This window comes from Anolis sagrei, chromosome 2 (assembly GCF_037176765.1).
Source record: "Anolis sagrei isolate rAnoSag1 chromosome 2, rAnoSag1.mat, whole genome shotgun sequence".
Classification (NCBI taxonomy): domain Eukaryota; kingdom Metazoa; phylum Chordata; class Lepidosauria; order Squamata; family Dactyloidae; genus Anolis; species Anolis sagrei.
The window spans coordinates 219,704,269-219,729,480 of record NC_090022.1 but is presented as its reverse complement, the minus strand read 5'-3'; the positions used below and the strand labels follow the sequence as shown (position 1 = coordinate 219,729,480).

Below are 25,212 nucleotides of genomic sequence, written 5' to 3'. Positions count from 1 at the left end.
GTGCTATATTCTACTTCAACAACTATGGGCTGAGTATCCCTTATCTAAAATGATTGGAATCAGAAGTGTTTTGGATTTCAGGGGGATTTTTTCAGATTTTCAGAGATATAACTATTTCAATTCTGTTGCCTCACAATAAAAATGTTGCCTCAGCAGTAAAAATGAACTTAGCCTAATTTTCTTTTAGTTTACTTTTTTTGGAACATTTTCATTGATACTACTACATTGTAATGAATGTTAATTCAATACTAAGTCATTAAGGTTAAGGATTCATGGAAAAAGTAAAGAAGTTAATGTCTCAGATGCATGAACATTTAAATTTAACAATAAAAAGTTAAACACACACACAAGCAAAACAACCCTCATAAGTGTAAATTCAAATAACTTAAAATATCAAACCAAAATACTCATCCCATTGCTGTCATTAAAGCAATCTATATTCTCCATAAAGTGCTGTTATAAATCTAACCAATTCAGAGCAACATATTAATTTTTATTTTATTGTCCCCAAGCCCCGATTTTAGTTTAATTTCATTATATGTTGTCTTTCTACTGTGCTTGAAATTGAAGGCAGTTCCCAATGTACAATAGCTATCAAAATAGGCCAGGAAGACTGTTTATTTCAAAACATATCAATCAGATTCAGTAAGAAATACAGGTAGGATGCAATGAAGTTTTCTAGTTCCATTAGAAAAATAGTGGTTTTCCTAAATAAAGCTAACCACACTGCACCAAAGGTCTCTTCTATGGATTTCCCAAGTTTGGTGGGAATCACTGGTCCAGTGTTGTTGTGGGGTGTGTTGAAATAATTTCTGACTTCTAGTGTCCCTATCATGGGGTTTTCTTGGCAAGGTTGATTCAGAAAGGCATTGCCTTTGACTTCTTCTAAGACTAAAAGTGTGCGATTTGCCTAAGGTCAGTCACTGTGTTTCCATGCCTGAATAGGGGCTCACACATTGGCCTCCAGAGCTGTACTTCAACACTAAAACTACTATACTACACTGGTTCCCTACAACCTTTATAAGCCTTGGTGCATAAAGCTTCTTCCTTCCTTCCATCCATCCGCCCATACAGTGGTTCCCAGCCTGTGGTCTATGGACCACCAGTGGTCTGTAAGAACTAAAATATGGTCTGTGGCCTCACAGTTACCACACTGTTGCAATGAGAGTGACTGGTCTCATGAAACCCTCTTATACTGATGAGGCAAGGGGGATGTTGGGAGGGGAGAAGTTGAGTACCCACAAAAGGCACGACAACAAGCCTGCTGACTGCTGCTTCTCCTCTTCCTCCCTCCCTCCCTGTGAACAGAGCAGTTCCATGTGAGACCTGGAAGCAGGGGTGCCTTGGTGTCTTCATTTTTAGGCCTGTTCCTTTGGTTACTTGGGGTGCCAATTCAGAAAATCGCATTGGATAGACCACATCAGTTCTAGATTATTAAATACAGTTTTCTGTGGGCAAGCAGGTGGTGACTACTGGATGGAATGTGTTCTGTATCAGAAACTAGAGCTGACGTGGCCTATCCAATTCAATTTTCTGAATCAGCAACCCAAATAACCAAAACGAATCTAAAGTTGACCAAAAACTGATTGCATAACCCTTTTGATACTAATGTTGGCGAGTGGTCAAAGTGGTATCTGGTCAAAGTGGTCCCTGATCAAGTCTTCCCTGGTAAAAAAAAAAGTTGGGAACTAGTGAAATAGATTCTACACAGATTTGTATTGCTGTTGTTAATTTCCACCAAATCAACTTTGACTTATGGGGATCCTATGCATGACAGACTGACCACCAAGTCACCTAGAATCAACAGTCCTGCTCAGGTTCTGCAAATTCAACGCATGATAGAAGAAACAAACCCTCACTATATATAGCATGCAGCACCTCCCACAGTGTATTAACTTTTTAAAACAAACAAACTTCTGTGTTTGTTAACTACATTTTAAAGGTAACATCTGTTTTAGTCCTAAGATGTCTTTGCAAATTATATACTGCACCTTCAGCATTTTCTTTATGTCTAAGCCAGTCATTCCTTTGAAGAAACCCTGTCTTTGTGCATCAACAAAAACATCTAAGTAAGAATGCCAAAAGAGTTTTTACATACAAAAGCACGTTCCTGCTGAAGTAAACAAATGGGTACACTGCTTCTTTTCTGGTTTCCCAGGAAATGACATAAGCATTCCATTATGTTTAAAATGAAAGTGCACACTATGAATAATGTATTATATAGAATAAGACAGATTGGTGAAAAAATAATTTTACTTATATCTTTCAATATAGTAGATACTTCTCCTCTTCCCCTAACCTTACCCAATTAGGGTCCAGGTCATGATGGCAATTTAGCTTACAATCACAATTCAACTGAAGTAGTTAATGCTGTAGCCCCCTTTCAGCCATCTAAAATAAGGGATATAAGATGTAGCGGAAAACAGGAGAAAATACGCTCCTTCTCCAACCTACTACACTTTTATTACAATAACACCTGAAGAAGCCTTCTCACTGTAACGGCCTACTGCAACTCACAGCATTTTAAACAGTTTGCAATGGTGGCTGGGGCTGATGGGGGGCAGAAATGCAAAACATATGGAGGGCACCAGGTTGGAAAACACTTACCTGAAAAAATAATCCACAAATACAGTTAGTGGTTCTCTCCAGAGTCACTAAACCACTAGCCTTTTAATTACGTGTAATGGGATGGCCATCTTGGGGTACATTTAAAGGTAAAGTAAAGGTTTCCCATTGACATTAAGTCTAGGCATGTCTGACTCTGGGGGGTAGTCCTACTGTCTATTTTTATGCGAAAGAGTTGGAATTATCCATAGACACCTACATGGTCATGAGGCCAGCATGACTGCACAGAGTGCCATTACCTCCCTGCCAAAGTGGTACCAATTGATCTACTCACATTTGCATGTTTTTGAACTGCTAGGTTAGCAGAAGCTGGGCCTAGAGAGTGGGAGCTCACCCGCTCCCAGCATTTGAACTGTCAACCTTTCAGTTAGCAAGTTCAGCAGCTCAGTGGTTGAATCTGCTGCGCCACCAGAGGCTCTTGGGGTACATTTCCACATTAGAATTAACGTAGTTTGAAACACTTTAAACTGCCATGGCTCAATACTATGGAATCGTGGAAGTTTTAATCTTATAAGATCTTTAGTCTTTTCTGCCAAAAAGTGTTTGTGCCTCCCCAAACTACAAATCCCAGGATTCCATAGTATTGAGCCATGGAAGCTAAAGAGGTGTCAAACTGCATTGATTCTGCAGTATAGGTTCACCCTTGGTGACACAACACCAGATTTAGTGCTTCCCACTTCCTTTCAAAACAAAACTGCTGCTGTTCCACATAACTTTCTAGACCAAACTTTTTCTAATTGCCCGATTCTCAGGAGTCCTTAAAGTCAGGCATTGTTGGTTTCCAAAAGAAACACAGCTCCCATCCCTGTGCTTTGTACATCAGCCATATCAACATGCACGTAGACAGGCTCCCTATAAATATTCTCATGGATGTGTGTAGGTTGGGAGCAGAGATTGCTGCCATGACGCTACCCTCCTTCTACATGAATTATTACTAGTTTTTGAATACTTGAAGAGGGCTTTTGTTCTGCTGAACTCAATGGATCATGTTAACCTTGACTAACGTAACCCGCTTTTTCAATAGAGCTGAAAAACGTCAGCTGGATTGGAGCCAATGTATTTCCACACCGTGCAAGCTAGTGCTAAATGTAAATCAACATGCCTGCAATTACATATTAGCATATTTCATTGCTTTATTTCAGCTGTCTGGGTTGTTGATTCAGAGCTTAAAGACCCTGGCTGAGAGACATGGCATTATGTATAAGGGCCATGAACCAGAAGTGTTCATTTAAAACTTAATCTCTGCTAATACACAAAAGCCTTTAAGTATTTTAAATACTTGCCCTCCATTTAATAGATACACTTTGTGTGTGCTGCCTTATGTTTCACTTTTTGTTGAAGGTTTGCCAGCTATTTATGTATTTATGTGCACATATAGAAGGGCTTCCCTTCCTTAGGGTTAGCTTCTGTTTTTTAAACATAGTATAGCAAACACACTTCATCATTAGGCTGTGACAAACCGCTTCTCCCCCCCCCCCCCCAAAGTAATTGAAAGAGCAATCCTCTGTTTGAGTTCTGCCAGGATGATATTTGGCAGAAGATACACTATGCCAGCAGAACATGAAATACATAACTGGAATGAAAAATAAGTCAGATTCACTGGGGGAATGACCATAGTGGATTCGAGGCAATACAGTTGAGACCTGGTAGACTTTCAACTTCTATAACAAGGGGTCTGCAAGGAGAGGAGAACTGTCAATGCAGTTTCAGGCTGCATCAATAGGAGTATACGTTTAGATTGAGGAAAGTAATAGCACCACTTTATTATGTGTTGATCAGACCTTACCGGGAATACTGTGTCCAGCTCTAAGCACCACAATTCAAGAAGAATACTGACATCCTAGAACATGTCCAGAGAAAGGCAACCAAGATGGACAAAGGCCTGGAGGCCAAGCCCAATGAGGAGAGGCTTAAGGAACTAGGTATGTTTAGCTTGCCAAAGAGAATCATAGAATCATAGAGTTGGAAGAGACCTCATGGACCATCCAGTCCAACCCCCCTGCCAAGAAGCAAGAAAATCGCATTCAAAGAAGGTTGAAAGGAAATGTGATGGTAATGTTTAAATATTTGAGAGGATATCATATTGCAGAGGGAGCAAGCTTGTTTTCTCCTGCTCTAAAGACTATAACAGGGAGCAATGGATTCAAATTGCAGGAAAAGAGAGATTCCACCTAAACTTTAGGAAGAACTTTCTGGCAATAAGAGCTTTTCTGGCAGTCAAATATGCTGCCCTGGAGTGTGGTGGAGGCTCCTTCTCTGGAGGTTTTCAAGCAGAGTTTTGGTGGCTATCTGTCTAGTGTGCTTTGATTGGTATTCCTGCAAGGCAAGTGGATGGACTGGATGGCCTTTGTAGTCTCTTCCAACTCAATGATTCTATGAGACGGGGAGTTGCAGTAAGTGATGCTCTGAGATATGACTACTCTTTCCCTTGCTTATAGATGTTGGATACTTTCCACCCACAGAAGGGCAGTGTCTTCCTCACACATAACAAGAGAATTAAAAAAAGAAGACTTATTAAAAAAAAGACCAGGTAGCAAAAAAATACAATTAGAAATAGAGATAATAAGAAAGGAAATAAGTGCCACCCAGATTAACCAAATGGCAAAAAACTTAAAATATCTAAAGGCGCAGTACTTTGTTGGAGCTAATAAGCCAGGGAAACTGCTAGCAAGAAAGCTAGCAAGAAGAAGACAACAAAAATACATAACACAGATAATAGAAAAAGGAAAGAATTATACCAAAGAGAAGGACATCGCGATGCAATTTAGAGAATTCTATCAAACACTATACAAGAAGGATATAATAACGAAAGAAAGCGTAGCGACATTTGTCTCAAACCAAAAAATTCCTAGAATAACAGATGTAGAAAGAGAGTATTTAAACATACCAATAGAAGAAGAGGAAGTTAAACGAGCCATAAACAGATTAGCAATTAATAAAGCTCCTGGGCCAGATGGCCTTACTGCACAATATTACAAGACATTTAAAGAAGAAATAACAACACATTTGAAAGAAACAATGAATAGTATATTGATAGGCAATGAAATGCCAAAGACCTGGCACGAAGCACACATCACTCTGATCCATAAGGAGGGCACAGAACCTTCAGAATTAAAGAGCTACCGGCCTATCTCCCTCCTCAACTGTGATTATAAAATCTTCACAAGCATATTGGCGGAAAGGTTTAAAAGACTTCTAAAGGAAAGAATAAAGGAAGATCAAAGAGGGTTCTTGCCAGGGAGACAAATGAGGGACAACGTGAGGACAATTCTGGACATTGTGGAATACTACGAGAAAAATACACAGAAAGAACTTGGACTACTTTTTCTTGATGCCGAGAAGGCATTTGATCAAACAAATTGGGACTTCTTAACATTCACCCTCAAAGAAATGGACATTGGACACTCCATATTAAATGCCATAAGAGCCATCTACACCGGGCAATCGGCAAGAATAATAGTAAATGGGATACACACAGAGAAAATTAAAATACAGAGAGGGGTGAGGCAAGGTTGTCCCCTATCCCCCTTATTGTTCATACTAATATTAGAAATACTATTGGATGATTTAAGAGCAGACAGGGACTTAAGAGGCTTAAGAATAAGATCTGAGGAGTACAAGGTATTAGCATTCGCAGATGACCTTGTCTGCATAATGGAGAGCCCAGCCCAAAATATCCAAAAATGGATAAACAAAATAGAAGACTTCGGACGATTTGCAGGCCTCAAAATAAACAGGGAAAAAACAAAAATGTTAACCAAAAATGTTAAAACAGAAGGAAAGGACAAAATCCATGAAGACTCTGGGATAGAGGTAGTTAAAAAGGTCAAGTATTTAGGCATCATAATCTCCACCTCAAACAGACACCTATTCAAAGATAACTACGAAAGGATATGGGATACTCTACAAAAAAAGCTTAAAAACTGGAAGTACCTAAACCTCTCAATTCTAGGTAAAATCTCAGTTATTAAAATGAATATCTTACCGAAAATGACTTTTTTATTTCAAATGATTCCTATTATAAAGACAGGAGCGTGCTTTAAGAAATGGAACAAGGATATCTTGAATTTTATATGGGATGGGAAAAAACCTAGGATCAAGTTCAAAAACCTTATAGACGCCAAAAACAGGGGAGGACTGGCTTTGCCGGACATACAATTATATTACGAGGCAAGTGCCCTATCCTGGGTAAAAATATGGGCGACCCTTGAACAAAAGAAAATACTAACCCTAGAGGGACATGACATCAGAAGGGGGTGGCACGCCTATCTATGGCATGGGAAAGCTGAAATAGAAAGAAATTTCACCAATCATTACATAAGGTCATCCCTACTAAAAATCTGGAATAAACATAAAAATTTCTTCTATAAAAAAACACCTATGTGGTTATCCCCAGTAGAGGCATACCATAAAAGAGAAATCCCTAGGAACAGATGGCTTAACTATAAACAAATACTTGTAAAGACTAATAACGAATGGAAATTGAAGCCCATAGAAGAACTCAAAGAGGAAGATAAAGAAATAGGCTGGTTCCAATATCAACAAATAAAAGCATGCTTTAAAGAAGACCAGAAAATGGGATTCAATGAAAAAGACACTAGTTGGGATATTATAATGAAAAAAGAAAGAAAACTGATTAAAATACTGTACCAAACTTTACTAGAGTGGAGCACCGAGAAAGAACTTATCAAAGACAATATGATCAAGTGGGCCAGAGATATAGGCCACTCAATAATGTTAAAAGAATGGGAGCAAGTCTGGAAAGTCAAGCTAAAATATACAAGAGCCAGTAGCACTACAGAAAATTGGTACAAAATCTTCTACCGATGGCACCTAACACCTGTGCAACTCGCCAAATTTAATAAGAATTGCAATGGAACTTGCTGGAAGTGTAAAAAAGAGGCTGGAACATACTACCATTTATTTTGGCAATGCAAGAAAATAAAAAAATTTTGGCTGCAAGTTCACAAACATACACAAAATATAATCAAGGTAAAATTCCATATGAAACCGGAATACTACTTACTGAACATAATAGATCTAGACCTCAAAAGAAATGAAGAACAAATTTTCTTCTACCTCTCCACAGCGGCGAGAATATTAATTGCGCAAAAATGGAAAGACAAAGAAACCCCAACAAAGGAGGAATGGATTAAAAAAGTAATGGAATTCAGAGACCTGGACAAGCTCTCATACATGTTAGTGGAGCAGAAGAAAATAAAACAGATAAACTGGAAATCTCTAGGAGATTATTTTAGAGAAAAAACTAAGTTAGATATTTAAAGTGCTATGATCCAACTAATAAGGACAGATATAACTAATAAAAGAAGAACTACATAATCAGATGAACATCTCTCTGCGGACCGAACGGAAGACCAATTCACCGCCCCCACCTCCCCCCCATGCCTGGTTCCCGGATCTTTTCCTGGCCCCCTCACCAATCCCCTACCCTTTCCTACCTCCCCAATCCCCTTCACCCCACCCACACACCCCTTCCCTACTATACGACATGTCTACCTATCCTTTCCAATCTTTCTATCCGGCTGATTGTTCCCCCTCTTTCATTGTAAAAGGAAAATTAATAAATAACCAATTAAAAAAAAAAAAAAAAAAGAGAATTATTTAAGCACTCCAACACAATCACTGGCACTACTGGTCAAATCCTTTTGAATCATTTTGCTTTGGAGGTTTGTAAACTGCGTACAGAAAGCAAAACAAAGCACCAGCCTATACATGGTGTTCTAGAGCCACATAGAGGGGGGACATGGGTCATAGAACTTCTCTGCACAAACAAACAAGGAAACAAAAAAAGAAACCAGACTCTGGCTATCTACATGATGTACAGGCAGTCCCCAAGTTACGAACAAGGTAGGTTGTGTAGCTTTGTTTTTAAGTTGCATTTGTATGTAAGTCAGAACAGGTACATTTTTTAAGTGTAGCTCCAACCCACCTGCCTGCCTATCTATCTATAAGTTTCTGACAACATAGAGAAGGGTTAACACCCCTGTTGTTTTGTTGTCTGTGCCTCTGTTCAGAACATTCCACCTCACTTCCTGTCTCTCTGATAATTGGATTTTGAAAATTTTGGCTTATTGTCAAAACAAAGATTGGTGAGAAAGATTCAATCAAGACACCTTTTCCCCATGATAACTCTTTCAGGAGTGAATTTCCCTTCCTAGGGGTAGATTTCTCTAACTCTGGTTGTCTCACCCTGTTCTTAACTATAAGTTGCTTGCAAGTCAGATGTTTGAAACTCAGGGACTGCCTATACTTCTGATGACAGATTTTCTGTCCTTAGCCTGGCTTTATTCCACTTTAAGCAAATTTGCAGTGTACTCCAGAGTTTGCAGGACACTGCAGAGTATCTTGTGGTTTCACGGCCATTTAAAGAGCTCAGTCTAGTCCATTTTGATCCAAACTACTGTCCAGTAAGTAGTTCCAACCTGTGGGTCCCAGAAATCCTAACAGCTGATAAACTGGCTGGGATTTCTGGGAGTTGCAGGCCAAAACACCTGGATACCCACAGGTTGAGAATTACCAGTCCAGATGGACATCGCCACCATTATCCTTTCCCTGTGCAGACCCCATGATGCTTCCGCTGCTTTCCACCCACAGAGCTCCCTTCTAGTGTCTATCTGTTGCAGATGTGTCCAAGGATATCAGAATGAGACAGCCATGTGATCAGCAAGAAGAAAGAAGTTTCAACATTGACAGGGAAGTGGGATATTATAGCAAACTTTCCATGAAAAGAGACTATGAGTACCAAAGAGTTATGTCATTTTTGCACTATTCCTCTCAAAATTACCCAACTGCTAAGGCTATTAGTCATGTTGCTTGGTGGGGGGGGGGGGGGGGGAGTCTGGGAATTGTAATCCCCAAAAACTAACTTTTCCAATTTTTTTTCATCTGCAGTGTCCCAGGTCTGGGGCAAAAGGTTGACATAAATAGTTCTTGTTCAAATAAACAGAGGAGTGTACAACGAGTAATGAATACTTATTTGAGGGCTTGCATTTTTTGGATCTTTTTGGATATATTTACGACATTTTACTTATATTTTTCTTATTTTTGGTAAGAGCATGCAAAACCCACATTTCCCTCCATAAATTCAAGAGATAGAATTTGAGAGTTGAAAAATCTACACATGGTAGAGTGCAAAATTGACCAATTCATGCATCCAGGCAGAGAGCCTTTAGTGTTTAACCCTGTGCATTCAAACATCTTTGTTACGGCGCATCATAGTTGTCATCTCGCTCCCCACCCCCCCACCCCAAGTTTAAAAGAGACTCCTCAACTTCAACAGTTAAAAGAAAGAACCTATGCATTGGCAATAACTATATTTACTGAATTTGGCTATTGTAGATGGTTACAAAATGGTTGAGGTTGCTTTTCATAAGAACATTACAAGACTTGCACATTGCTTCATAAATTCAATGGACATATTTGAAAATGTCGAATGTGAAAGGAAACAAAACAAGCAAATCCTCCCATTCCTAGATCTTGGCTATTTCCCACCTAAATCCAGCTTGCAGCCTCCCACATCCTGTGTTTCTAACACTAACTCTAAGAAAGTGCTGGCTCACAAAACAATTTTGAGTCTAGTGTAACTTAATATCTTTCCCTGGGCAAGCACATTTAATATTTGTGGGCTAAGATGTTCAGAGATTGTAGCCTGTGAGCTTTGCTTTAAATCTAAATTAAACAGTAACATTTCAAACAAAAACAAAAACATTTCATTTACTCTGTGACTCACAGTAAAGATAAGCAGATGAAATCTTTTGTTCTAACTCTGCTGAAGTATCAGAAGTTAAAACTTGTCTTTCCATGCATATGAAAATGAATTAATTTGATCATTAACAAATGTTGCTTCCCTTCCTCCTTCCCAAAACAAGTTATATACACAAAGTACGTTAAATGTTCTTTCCTTCAGTTCTTGTACATGTAACAATGTTATCTATCTAAAAAATGTTGCACTTACTGTACATTTGTTTGGCTTCTCTCCTGAATGCACTCTCATGTGAATCAGAAGTTTGTAGCGGGCATTAAATGGTTTGTATCTTCGAGGGCACCCAGCCCAGAAACAAGTGAAATCCTCTCCTTTCCTTTGGTCTATGTGAATTTTCTCTATATGCCGTACAAGTTCTTCTTGCAGGTCATAGGTAGCACTGCACTCTATCCAGCGACAACAGTGTTTGCCATTAAAATCATCCAGTTCACCATCCTCATCCAAGAGAGAACCTTGGATGGATGGTGGCAAGGAAAGCTGGTGGGAATGGTTTATGAGTTCATGCTGATGCGCATGGTATGGAGGTGGTGGGCCATGTGGCAGAGGAAGAACTGGAGTTGCCAATGGAGAAGCAGAGGACATCTCATTGGTGTTTCCAGAAAAACCATCCATACTCCCACTCTTTAACATACCCACAGATTGGCTGTCTAGAAGAGAAATACCTTGTTGAACCACCATGTTGTTTGTGACCACTGGCTGCAGGATGTTTTGTTCCATCTGTTGCATGCGTTGGTATTCAGTATTTCCATTTTCATGGCACCCTGGGAAGGTGACAGTGCCATTAGCCACTAAAAGTCTTTTTTTGGGATTAGGAATCGAACATGTTTGTGGGATGCAACTTCCTCTTATTCCCAAGAAATGTCCATAGACCTCAGGCTGAGGAGACAGGTTTGATGGAGATGTTCTTGAACCATTTATGTAAGCAACAAGAGAGGTGGGAGATGTGCGGATGATTGTATTGAAGTCAATCCCAACGCCATCAGACAAAGGGGACAAGGAGAGGGCCCTCTTTTTGGCTGAATGAGACCTGGCTGAAGAATGGTGGGGGCTAGGATAAGGTGAATGGCTGCTCTCCATACCAAACAAGTAAGATGGTAATGAGCTAGAAACGTTGTTGGACATGGACATGCCAGATGTGACACTTGGTATATCACCCGACTCACTGCTGTTTTGTGAGCCGTGATTGGAAGGAAAAGAAGGGAAAATCCTATAACCATGAAGCCACTCTTGTTTGACATTCTGTATTGATTGACTTTCAGATAGGCTTAATGTTGTGGATGCCAAAGATTCCCGTGACATCAGGGATCTGCAGTAAAGACAAGCAAGAATGCAGTTTTAGAAACTTAAAATCTAGTTCTTGGCGATTATATTAAGCAGCTGACTAACTGGCATACTCAGAACTCAGTCCCAAAACCTGATAATAAAAATCTAATAGTTAACTGCTGGCCTTTGGTTTTTTTTATATTTAAAGCCTATGTGCAGAGTTATTATACAATTGTACACTAACAATATTGATTGGAATTGTGCACTGCAGTAGTATAAAGACACCCCACAAGAAAAATTACCCTTACTTCCCAATGCAGCCCTGGGTGTACTCTCCCAAGCCTCTTTTGGAAGTTGCAAAGTCCTCAGGAAAAAGCAGGGAAGTGAGGCAAGCAGCTGGATTAGCATTAGATAATTATTAGAAATCGGGAAACTGGAATTCAATCAGGATTGCAGACCAGCCATTCATTATTAGATATAACCCATTGATAAGATAGACTATATAATAAACTTTTCAAAGTATATTACTGTCATTCCAATTAATAACTCCTGCATCTTGGGAGTAAAAGTAAAAGTTTCCCCTGACATAAAGTCTAGTTGTGTCCAACTCTTGGAGGTGGTGTTCATCTCCATGTCTACAGATAAGTTGAAGAGCTGGTGTTGTCTGTAGACACCTCCAAGGTCATGTGGCAGGCATGACAACATGGAGTGCCTTTATCTTCCCGCAGAAGCTGTACCTATTGATCTACTCACACTTGCAAGTTTCCGAACTGCTAGGTTGGCAGAAGCTGGGCCTGATAGTGGGAGCTCATCCCACTCCCCAGATTCAAACCACCGACCTTTTGGTCAGCAAGTTCAGCAGCTCAGTGGTTAACCTGCTGCATCATATTGGAAGTAATTCCAGAGAAGTCGTATTGAACATCAGCATCTACAAATTTAATTGTGTAATCTTGACCTAGGCAAGATATCTCAATGGCAGGACTCTGTGTTTGAATTGCCCTTCTTCATTCATACACACACAACTATATAAGAGAATGAGAAAAGGCGAGTTTAAAGCAGGGTAGAAATCACACAGCCCATGTGCTGAAGATAGGCCTTGGAGGTCCTTTGGGGCTCTTGGCAGTTCCAGCCTTGTGCCGAACTCTGATATATATGTGTGTGTGTATCTTCTCTGTCAAAAATATACCTCAGGCGGACCTGTTTGTTCATTAATGTACATAATTTTGCCTGCTCCTACCCCAAACAGAAAGAAAATTCCTGAAATGATTTCTGGGCATCATTTTTTGTCATAAACAGACAGGCCAGTGTTGCCCACCAAAGATCTAGAAGAGCCAAACATGGACCTTCACCACTGATGGATTGCCATCCTGTTCTAAAGCGAATGATGCAAAGGTCTGATCTGGAATGAAAACTGAATAGAAGCAATGTAACTCAAGACCTTGTATCAGATGGAGGTATATTTAGGTTTGCAGCATTCATAGCCTTCTGTAAACTAGAGCTGATTTGGTTGCATGCCGTTGAGACCTGTTGTGCTGGAGGAGATGGCGGTCCCAGTCTCTGAACCATCATTGGACTGCTGGTAACTATTAAATTGTTGCAGCTGCTTTTTCCAATGGACTTGCACCGAGGCCCACAGACAAGACCCCCTAGAAATAGAGGAATCCAGTAAAATTTTAAGTCATGCTTTTCACACATGAAAACATTTTAATAAAATTATTTATCATTTTTATTTTATTATCTGAGCAGTTGATGAACGAGTTAATCAACACCTTTACTTGGAATACAGGGAAAAATCTTCAAGTTATTTACACCTTGTTATTTACATCTGTGTAACACAATTTTTGTTCCTGGGTTATAAATGTCATTTCCTAATTGGTTCTATCATAAAAACATGGGGAAAATTAATTAAACTACGGGACATCCTGCAACACATTTTGCTCTACTTTTTCAATGAATATCTCAATGAGTCTCAATCAATTCAACTGTGGTATCCACAAAAATGAAGTTTCTGGAGTATAACAATTACTTTCAAAGTAAGTACTGCACAATTAAGCAGGAATAACACTTTCAAGCCAGAAACGAAAAATCTTTCAAATGTTGTTAGATAGTTTTATAGTAGTTGCTACGTTCTGAGAGAAAGAGACAGAAAATGAAGGGAAGCATGAACATAATTATGAATCACCTCACCCATAGAAAGATTAAATGTTGATTTTTAAAATGGAAAAGAACAATGCACAGTGAATTGGAAAAACTATTTGATAAAACATTAACTATAGTTGTTTGATCAGTTTCACAGACCTCATTTCTTCTTTCATTCTATCTATGGCTCAAAAGATTTTCTTTTTTAACAGATCTGTCTGAGAGTTACAAATCTAATTGTTAGCATTTAATTTTTTAACAGTTCAGGCAATTTTTAAAAATGCTCATTTTAACAGTATGAGCAAAAATGTAAAGTAAAAAAATGTCTTCTTCCAGTTTTTGACTTTTGTGAATAATGTACTAAATTTCAAACATGATTTTCTAGATATTGCTATATGTTCATTCCTTGCTATTTCCCCCATAACCTATAAGAAATTCATAAATTTATTGCAATTTATGAATCTCAGGCAGGACAAACCTGCAATATCAAGGATCATGGATGAAATATACCAGTTCTACCATAAAGCTTATACACATCTATACACTCACAAGCATAAAAGACGTGATCTTCTTTTTCATAAAAAACACAAGATTCTCATCATTTCAACATACGTGTTTAATGTTTATTTTCAAAATAAAAGCTGTACCATCCTCAGGTACTCACACTAAAAGCATTACAATCAGCCAATGTAGTTACTGTGGTAATTCTGGGAATATTAATTGAGCAGTAAATTATAGCACTCATATTTTATTCCAGAAAAAAATGGCAATTAGTTTCCTGGTAACCCAGTTTAATACCATACAATTTTCTGATTGGTATTTCACGGTAAAAACTCGGCAAATATTGGGAAAACGTCCTTACTAAACAAGAGTGAACAATAATGCTGAAATACTATAATGATACCAATGTATTTTACAGAGATGATGAATCTATAGAAGACTAATATAACACAATGCCAAAATATAAACATGATAAGCATTATATGCTTTTACCAAAATCACAATTGCAGTTCCAGACAGGTTCCCAAGGTACAATAAGAAAAAGACCAATCCTGATTATCCGACTTACAAATGACTCAGTTAAGAACAGATGAGAGAAATCGGCCCCTTGGAAGGGGAATTCACTCCTGAAGAAGTTATCATGGGGAAAAGGTGTCTCTTAAGCCTTACCACCAATCCTTTCCCACACCAAGTCAAAAATGTCAAAATCTGATTATCACAGGGACAGAAAGTTAAGTGAAATCTTCTGAACAAGGGCACAAACAACAAAACAAATGTGACAGTGGTGTCAACCCTTCCGTATACTATCCAAAGCTTATGTGTGTGTGTATGTGCGTGTGTCCGTACACAGAAATTTTAGCAATAGCACTATCTTAGTGGGAAAAGAGTCTTGTGTGATAAAGTTTTAGAAGGACAGTGGAGACTTTTTGTTGGTTTTCAGTGGTAGCTTTTGTGCTGGCATTTTCATTTTATCTGCCACTATTGTTTTTGTTCTTATTACTGAAGCCATTCTTAATATTCCTATTTACTTCCCACTGTGCATTGATTGGGGGACTCAAGGGGCAAAGAGACTGTATATATGATTATCCTTATTCAAAAAACATCAAGCATAAAGTGGGCACTAAACAGCAAGGGAATGTGAAAGGCAATAAGAAAGAAAAGTAAGATAACTGAGACCATTTTTTTTCTCTTTCTGACCTCCTAATCTTTTACACCTAGAACTATGTAAAAGTGAAAGCCAAGTGTGCCAAGAAATCAGAAAGTAACTGTATATGTTTGATCAAGCCCAGTGCTTCAGAAAACATCCTTGGGGTCTGGCAACACTAATAAAGTAAACTAATAAAGTCAACTCGTGCCACGACACATTTTCAAACCTACAAAAGGCATGCTCCACTTGATAAAATATTTCCTCAGTCAGATGATGAACCAGTTTAGCTTTCCCCAAGTTTGGAGAAGTTTGAGGAAGAAGTCAACTCTCATTGGATATTGCATCTAAGGTTTGAAAACTATCAAATACTGTGCACAAAAGGGAGGGGGGGAATAGGACCCCAAGGTATTTTTAAAAAAACAAACAAACAATTTAATGATCTAAACTTGTTGTAGATTTTTTTTAAAACAAAAAGCACATAGCCTTGAAAAGAACAGCCTCACTTTGTTTGGTACGATATCTCAGAATCTTGGCAAATCGCACAGAAACTTCCCTGCTTCCTGTATAACAAACCAGTGCCACTTACATGCTATCTGCAATTGTTAAGTAAAAGCGACAGTCATTGAACCTGGATTTCAAACATTTAGCTCATGACATTGAGGCTATCAGGTTTCTTTTCAGGGTGGTGACAACATCACACTGTCTAACTGTTCAATTGGAACATTTGAAACCGTGTAATTAGACAGCTTGTACCTGATTAAACATGAGCTCATCAGGAGTTAAATGTCAAAATGTCATACATATTAGCAGTCAGAGATACATAATACCCACACTTTTGAAATGCAATCTTGCAATTCTTCCAGTCCAGGGCATTTAAAGTATGTCATATATAAATAGCCACATATTTAGAATAAATTAAAAAAGAATGAAATATTTATAGAAGTGAAATCATTTGAGAAACAATCCATTTCTGTGCAATCGTTTCATCTACGATTTTTAATAAGTCTGTCTCATATTGCCTTAGAAAGATTTTTTAAAAGCAGCTGTGTAAAAAGAAAGAACTTAACATTTTAGATACAGTATTAAAGTACCAATGTTACACATGTATGCAGTCGTTCACAAGTTAAGTGCCTTTTGAACCTAAATCAGTCAGATGCAATCAATCACAGACAAGATATTTCCAGTCATTTCCACACAACTGTCATCACATTCAAATTAGTCCTCAGGTGGTTATCCCCTTTTAAGAAAATCCATCTGAAAAGATGGCTACACTATAGAAACCAAGCCTGTATCCAGACTACAGAATTATAGCAGTTCGATGCCACATTACACGCAATGGCTCAATGTTATGGAATTCTGGGATTTGGACCTTTGTGAGATATCTACCCTCCTCTGCCAGAGAGTTCTGGAGCCACAAGAAATTCATCCTATGGATTTCCTCCCATCCCCCCCCCCCCATCTCTAACCTCCTAAGGGCGGGACTAGGGACCACGGTCCCCAAGGGGTAAGACAGTCCATTACCCAGGTATACAATCTATAGGTTTTCTTGAAGCGCTACTAAGGCTCACGCCACAAGGGCTGATAGACCGATCTGTCTCCTATGTGGGAATCACCAGATCCCAGAAAAGGTACTCACCTTGCGTACCCACAAGAAAACTATCACAAGTAATAACACCCAAGGAACTGCTTCCCCTAGCCTGCCCTTCTTCCTTCCTTTATAGCATCCCCCCCTCTCCCCGCCCCGCCCTGCTTCCTGTTTCAAGACAACCCCACCCGCCCCCCTCTCCCCTATCCCCTCCTTACTCCCCCCCTTCTCAATTTTGTAATTTTGTAGTTTGTCATTTTAAAATCAATAAAGATTATTCTAAAAAAAAAAAGAAATCCATCCTATGGGATGGAGCCATAATCTCCATAGGCCTACTAGAACTGACAATTGTTTTCACCATAAAAATCAATAACTTTTCTACAGGACACAATGCATTTTGCTCACAATACACTGGTCTTTGTACAAAATACAACTTTGTGAAAGCATATTTTCAGCGTATTTTGCATCATTTGTACAAAATATAGTTGCTCATGGGGGTTCTGTGTGGGAAGTTTGGCCCAATTCTATCCTTGGTGGGGTTCAGAATGCTCTTTGATTGTAGCTGAACTATAAATTCCAGCAGCAACAACTCCCAAATGTCAAGGTCTTTTCCCCCCAAACTCCACCAGTGTTCACATTTGGACATATTGAGTATTTGTGCCAAGTTTGGTCCAGATCCATCATTGTTTGAGTCCACAGTACGTTCTGGATATAGGTGAACTACAACTTCAAAACTCAAGGTCAATGCCCACCAAAACACTTCCATTATTTTCTGTTGGTCATGGGAGTTCTGTGTGCGAAGTTTGGCTCAATTCTATCGTTGGTGGAGTTCAGAATGCTCTTTGATTGTAAGTGAACTATAAATGACAGCAACTACAACTCCCAAATAAAAAAATTAACCCCCCCCCCCCCCGGCCATTGGGCATATCAGGTATTTGTTCCAAATTTGGTCCAGTGAATGAAAATACATCCTTCATATCAGATATTTACATTATGATTCATAACAGTAGCAAAATTATAGTTATGAAGTAGCAACAAAAATAATCTGATGATGGGGGGGGGGGGTCACCACAATATGAGGAACTGTATTAAGGTGTTGCGACATTAGCAAGGTTGAGAACCACTGCTCTACATCCATGAAGTCTGTGTCCACAGATTCCACCATTCATCATTTGTCCTTTTACACATCATTTTACTACCTCACTGAACGTAATGGGATTTGAATATCCACAGATCTTCTTCAATTTGATCATGAAATGATTTGCATGGCATTATTTTATCTCAACCACAGCTGACTGACATTTTTCTGATTGATTCTGATTTATCTGATGGCGCTATATCTCAATAAGAGCTGTTGGGAGCTACTCTTAAGACGTCAACAAGAAGATATTCTCAAAAACTGCAAAGTCGAGTCACAGCAATCAGGACAGAGTTTCATTCCGAACGGAGTCCCAATACATAAATCAAAACTGACTTCATCAATAATTAAGCATTAATAATTAACAAATGCAAACAGCAAAATACTCTGCGGAAATGTTTTAATCTGTCCAGTTCCTCATTCCTCAGCCTGCCTATTTTGTTGTTTCTACTCTCTGGTTAGTTAATATCTAAGCTCCCGTCATCTCTGACACGCAACTAAATTCCACAATGATCTTCAAAGAATGTAGCTTTTAGAAAGATTTGTATTTTCTTGACGGCTGCAGCTTACAATATTTGTTTTTGTTTAATTAGTATTTGAGTTACAAGAAGCTTACGCTATTGGTTTCATGCAACAAATAATTTTGCCTTCAATTGGGTTCTTTATATCTTACATTCAGGTTTTGTTGATAAAAACCAGTACACTTCCTGCCTTTCTGAGCAAAACTTGGAAGATATCAAAAGTTCCCTCTTGTGTCCCGTGATGGAAGAATTGCATGAAATATATCACTCATCAAGTGGAAAGACTGGGATAAAGGATGAATTTTAGTAGATATCACGAAGCCTATTTCTGTTGATTACAACTTCTCGAATCTCCCAGGAGTGTGGTTGTGATGCCCATGGGGTTGTGGGAGGGGAAATCCATAAAGTACCTCTTCTAAACTTTGGATATGTTAGATCACTGGTTTTACACTTCAATTGGCCATGAGAGCTAGGCCTTCTGTGATTGAAGTCCAAAAAACCTGCAGAACCAAAGTTTGCAAATAAACTGAATTTGATGGACATAATGGTTCAAACCAGAAGCTTCATATGAAGCCTGATCTTCTTCCTTCAATCTCTCTCCATGTCTCTCTGAGCAGAAGAATTCCATTATTATCTTTAGGTATCAAGTTAAGATTTTCTCTGTGTGGTCTTTCTCTTGTATTTTACAAATTTGCATTTTAAGGAAATATTAAGGGGGATTCTTCATTTTAAGCTAAGTTTGTTCTCTCTTAAATTTTGCTGATTTCATTGCACTTTTAATTGTGCTAAAATATTTATAAATCCTGCCCAAATTCTGTTATTTGTTGACACCAAGCACCCCTGATCTGGATTTCTGAAATCTGAAATACTCCAGAATCCAAAATTATCCACATAAGTGACTGGGATAGCAACACCTTTTCCTTCTGGTGAAACTTTGTTTCGTGGACAAAATGTTTAAAACGTTAAATAAAATTAATTTCTGGCTATGTAGATAGGAAACATGAATTAATTTTGTGTTTAGACTTGGATCCTATCTCCAAGATATATCATTATATGTGCAAATAAAAATACAGATACTCCAAAATAAAGAAAAAAATTGAAGTCCAACATCCAAAAACAACACATTGTCCAAAATTTCTGAAAACCCCTGTGCAATTTTATGGTCAATATCCACCAAACATTGGCCATAGAGTTGTGTTAGAGGCCCAAAATTCCTAGAAAAGTGTCCTCTCAGCAGATTAAAAAATCACTTTCATGATGTGCCCTGTGCCCCTAATTCCAGCGAATGTGGAGGGAAGACTGTGGTAAAATTCTCACAACTAGAGGCAACTCATGGCAGGATTTTTCAGATCCAAATAGCAACAAGACGAGCAGGAGCCAAAAACGGTAGCTAGAACTAGACCAACATTTTATGATGACCAGTAAAGATTACTAAGGGATATAAATCTGTGATTCACTTCCTCTGGTCACTCAAACATGGTACAGAGTTTGATGGAACACCCATTTGATCTTGGAGAGGCATTCATATTATAAATTTGCTTTTTGTTACAGGAAATGGTAACCACTAACCAGAGTTCCTTAATGCATCATATCTTGCAATGGTAGCTTCTCTCGCATTTTGCTTTCCAAGGCTTCCATAGTAAATTAGGCAGCCTTCATTTCCAAGGCTTGCTTGCAACTCGGTGCCATGATGTAATCAGGCATACACTCGCAGCAATGTCTGCAACAATCTGACAAAGCAGCACAAAGAACAATGTCTCTCTTCAAGTGGAACAGGGGCAAGAAATTATCCAGCACTGACCAGTGCAAACAATACTCCGCAGGTAATTAACTTGGCTGGTTCAAAGCAGACAGCAATGAGATCACCTCCTTTTATGGAAATACGATTTAGTTGCTGAGTATGGGCAAATGAAAACACTGAGGTTTCTAAGGGCTGGAACAAGAATGCCTCATAAAATATCTAGGTATAAAACAGGGAGGAGGGAGAAAGAAACCCCTGCATATTGGAACTCAAAGCAGATTTTACTTCATTGTATGTTTGAATATCTGATTTCCCTCCTGCATTTTACTTGCCTTAGCAACAGTCCACTGATAGAATCTATTTCCTGAAAAATTGTTTGGTGTTTTAAAGTCTTATTTTGCATAAGGAAAAAGTTATTGGCTAACTATACTTACTAGCTAATATTTAACATGAGCAATAGGAATGGCATGCCTTTTCTTTTTTTAAACACTCGTTTTATTTTTATAGCACTAAACTATTAATTAATCAGGCAAGCTATATATGTATTCAGGTTTAAATGCTACTCCACTCTTTAAAATTCCTCTTAAAATAGTATTTCAAAATGGGCCATAAAAGACATAAACAAAAGCAAGTGTGCAGTCTTGTGGGCTTATGAAACGTCAGGAGAGAATGCTTCTACAACATGGCCATGTAGCCCAAAAAACCTACAACAACCCTTATGAATATTGTTGTTGTCATCATCATTATAGTAAGGTTCATTTATATCCCACCTTTCTACCATTAACGAGACTCAACAACACAGATGAAAAGCAACTGAGGAAATTAAAAATGTCAGAATTATTTTAAAAGTGATTGAAAAATTCATAAAGTCACAATATTAATTATTAAAAGCATTACAATTTATTCAAAGATAATACACAAACTTTAAAAACAGAACTGTGCAGCATTGAAAACCCACCCCAGTCGGTTCTGAAAAACCCTATAGCATAAAATGCTTTTACCTGATTAAAATGGAAGGAGATCAAAGACAGAGCCATTCTGGCTTCTCCAGGGATGAGTTCCAACAACTGGGAGCAGCTAATGAGGAGGTCCTCTCACTTTCTCCCATCCAAACAATGGTGGTGGGACAGTAAGAAGGCCTTCGCCAAATGACCTTAGTACTCCAAATGGGCTCACATGTTCTGTCAGTCATAAAGATAGAAGTAACAACTCAACTCACTCTAAGCACAGGGATATGGATGGCTTCTCAACCTTAGAGAAGAAAACCTGGTCTCCAAGACTTCTACACTTAAGGTGGAAATTTCAACTATGGCTTACTTCCAAAACTAGGTGTTCCAATCATGGATGGGGGAGACAAGGAGTATGGGCTGCATGACAAGATCAGAGAGAGGGAAATTGTAGGTAATGTTGATGTCTCTAAGGGCTGTTTTATCCTCTTTTAGAACTTGGAGGGGCCTCCCTGCCAACAGCACTGAATGTTTTGCCCATCACAAACCATGACCTTCAGAAGCTTCTTGAGAGATGGATTTGATTTCCTTTTTAAACATAATTCCTCTCTTCCTGTCAAGCCTTTTTAGGTCTACTGGGTCCTTTTTTTACTTTTTGGAAACAAAAATGAGAAGCCAAAGAATTGTTCCATGTCTGTAACTTCAAGCAGAAGAACTGAAGTCATTCCTTGGGAAACAACAATCTGTCACTGATTCCTAATCTGATTCTTAGTAAACTGAACTGCAAATGTCCAATGCACAGCATAAAAAATGTATAAGAGACACCATAAGAAAGAAAGAAGTAACTGAGGTCAGTGGCATAGACTTTATTATAGCCTGCATCTAATAATTATATACATTTACTGTATTATTATAATGGAGATTGGGGGGAAAGTATTTTTATAGGAAAACAGTGTATGTTGCCATTCTTAGGGTTGGCACAGATACCAATAAACAAACAAGCATTACACAAATTATAAAACAAACAAAAACTAAAGCCAAGACATGGGAAATCTTGTTTCAAGGATGTATATATATATTAGTAAATGTTCTAACTTATTTAAAAGTGAGAGGAAGTTATTTTGTAGATATGAGTAACAACCTAATGATGAATTACTGATAAATATTCTACAAAAAGAACATGTTGGCCTCTTATAACATTTCACCTCCCACAATACCTCCCTAGAAATATCACCTGCCTTCCACTGCACATCTATGCTCTTCTTAAGATAAGCGATACATTCTTCATCTATCATATAAAATTCCTCAGTTTTGTCATTAATCATCTAATACTAACATGAAGGAATTATAGGTGCCAGCATTCCAGTAGATCACAAGAACATTTCTACATTACCAAAAAAAAAAAAAAACATTTCTAGTGCAGCCAGGATTCCAGTGTATTAAAGTATCTTAAGATAACAAATGAAACTCCAACCTAGACAGCAATTTATAGCAAATTGTATATTTGCATTTAATTTCATATTGTATCCAATCAGTGAACTGCATCCTGTGAAACTCAGCAGCCATTTGCTTTTGGAAAAGGGCATTTCTATCCCTTAATGTTTTGGGGACACATTAGAAGATGTATTGAGGATTGGGGCAAGGGAGACAAATGTTCCATGTAATATATGATATTTACTTATTTAAAGTATTTATGTTCTGCCCTTCAGCCAAAAGATTCCATTGATTTGACAGTTCTCTGCCTCCAGGACTCCAATGATAGACACATGGGGGAAAAGTGAACAGGAGACAAGAAAAGGATTATATCCAGGAGGTGCTGGTTGCTTTTTCTTCCCCTCCATGGTCAGGGCAGTGGACGTTGGGGTAGAGCAGGCATGGCCAAACTTCGGCCGTCCATGTGTTTTGGATTTCAACTCCTACAATTCCTAGTAGCCAGTAAGCTGTTAGTAATTGTGGGAGTTGAAGTACAAAACATCTGTAGGGCTGAAGTTTGCCCATGGGGGTAGAGAGGAGGGGCACTTCATCTTTTGGGTCTAGGCATAGTGGGGCCATGGTTGTCCCTTTTTCTTTCCCTTCTAGGCCAGGCAGGGAATAAAGTGTGGGCTTCTCATCTACTTCTGAGCTTCTGAGCTTCTGTTTCTGAGAACTAGATCTGCTGCTGTTTCTTTCCCTCGGAGGTTCAGAAACATTAAAGTTTGTAAGAGAAACACATTCAGAGCTGGAGAAGCTTTGAATTACCTGAGATGAAGAAGTGTGTCTATTTGTCAGAGAACATAAATATTAATATATATATACATAGCTCATATATGGGCTGGAAACTCATTAGTGACCTATGAAGGCCTAAGTTGTACTGTACACTCAGAGGAATCTTTTGGGCAATGTGCATAGGTCGTATTCAGCAAACAGTGGTGAAAACAGATGTGAATGTGAGTCCCCTCGGGGAGATAAGACAGGATATAAATTAAATATTACTGCTGCTACTACTACTACTACTGAACATGCAGTACTGCATTCAATTACACAGAGTGACGTGCAGGTGTGCATTGCCGATATGCATTTGTACACTGCACATAGTAACCGCACAATGGTTAGAGGCCATATATATTAATTTAGATATATATTGGTTTATATTGGTATTAAGTATAAGGATTAAATAAAGTAAATATCTGCTGGTGAATATTTATGCTGTATTGAAGGGATGTGAGATTACGGCCACTGTGTGAAAGAGTTAATTATAGTTCTTTGGATCAACAGTTATTAAGTGGACTATTCCCTTTCATTGACTTGCAATTCTAGGCAATTTTTTTCATGTCAGGAGCGACTTGAGAAACTGCAAGTCGCTTCTGGAATGAGATAATTTGCTGTCTGCAAGGACATTGCCCAGGAGATGCTCAGATGTTTTACCATTCTGTGGGAGGCTTCTCTCATGTCCCTGCATGGGAAGCTAAAGCTGAGATGAGAGCTCACCCACTCCCTGGATTCGAATCGCCAACCTGTTGGTCAGCAGTCCTGCCGGCATAAGGGTTTAACCCATTGCGCCACCAGGAGCTCCTTAGTCCTAGCAATGACTGGTAACTTGAAGTTGCAACATATCCCTGGAGATCTGATCCTACCATTAGGCTGAGTAAGGCAGCAGCCAGAGGTATCAGATGCTGAGAGGTACACAGCAGTGACAAGAGTTTGGGAAACAGCGTTGTACTTGCCATGCAGCCTGTTCTGTGACTATAATGCTAGTCTATTGCCTTAAACAGAAAGGGCAAAGCTAGTGTTGTAGGTAAGATACTGCGTCTCCATTTGCTTACCAAATGTAGTACAATAAACTTGAAATCATACTTTCCCACAACTGCAGATCATTGTGTCTCATATTAGCAAATGGCTGTGATGTGAAAGCAGACACACTGAAGATTGTGTACTCATGTCATCACCATTTAATAATATGGGCATGGCCATTCACTTTGTTCTGTGGTGGATCCCAGAACCAAGCTTCTATGGACACCCTGAGTCCATTGTATCTCCTACTTTATTTCAGGCAACAAAATAATTTGGGTTTGGCATTGACTGTTTGGTCAACAGCATGAAAACTATATCACATCTGATTCTCCCCATTAAAATTCATTTGAATAAGCAAAGAATTAAAATATCAAAATATTAAAATCCAGCCCAGAGACTGTGGTCTAGCTGATCATCACTGTTCTTTAAAAGCAAATATTCACAAGCAAAATAAACAGCCTGCTCTGTGTAACTAATAGAAAAGGGAGGCTGCAAGCTGCAACATCAAAAGAACCATAGGAACCAACTTGAATGCCCCATGTAAATAGAAAT

The 25,212-nt window shown here is 38.6% G+C and overlaps 1 protein-coding gene across 3 annotated transcripts in view; it reads right to left on the bottom strand.

Moving 5' to 3' along the window:
* Window positions 1-25,212, bottom strand: part of GLIS3 (GLIS family zinc finger 3) — a 204,245-nt gene that overhangs the window by 128,718 nt on the left and 50,315 nt on the right. For all 3 annotated transcript variants that reach the window (XM_067464418.1, XM_060762272.2, XM_060762273.2), the window contains 2 exons: window positions 13,110-13,317; window positions 10,601-11,714 (listed from right to left, as the gene is read on the bottom strand). In XM_067464418.1, coding sequence (XP_067320519.1) covers window positions 10,601-11,714; window positions 13,110-13,317 — 1,322 coding nt within the window. The remainder of the gene's footprint in view (window positions 1-10,600; window positions 11,715-13,109; window positions 13,318-25,212) is intronic.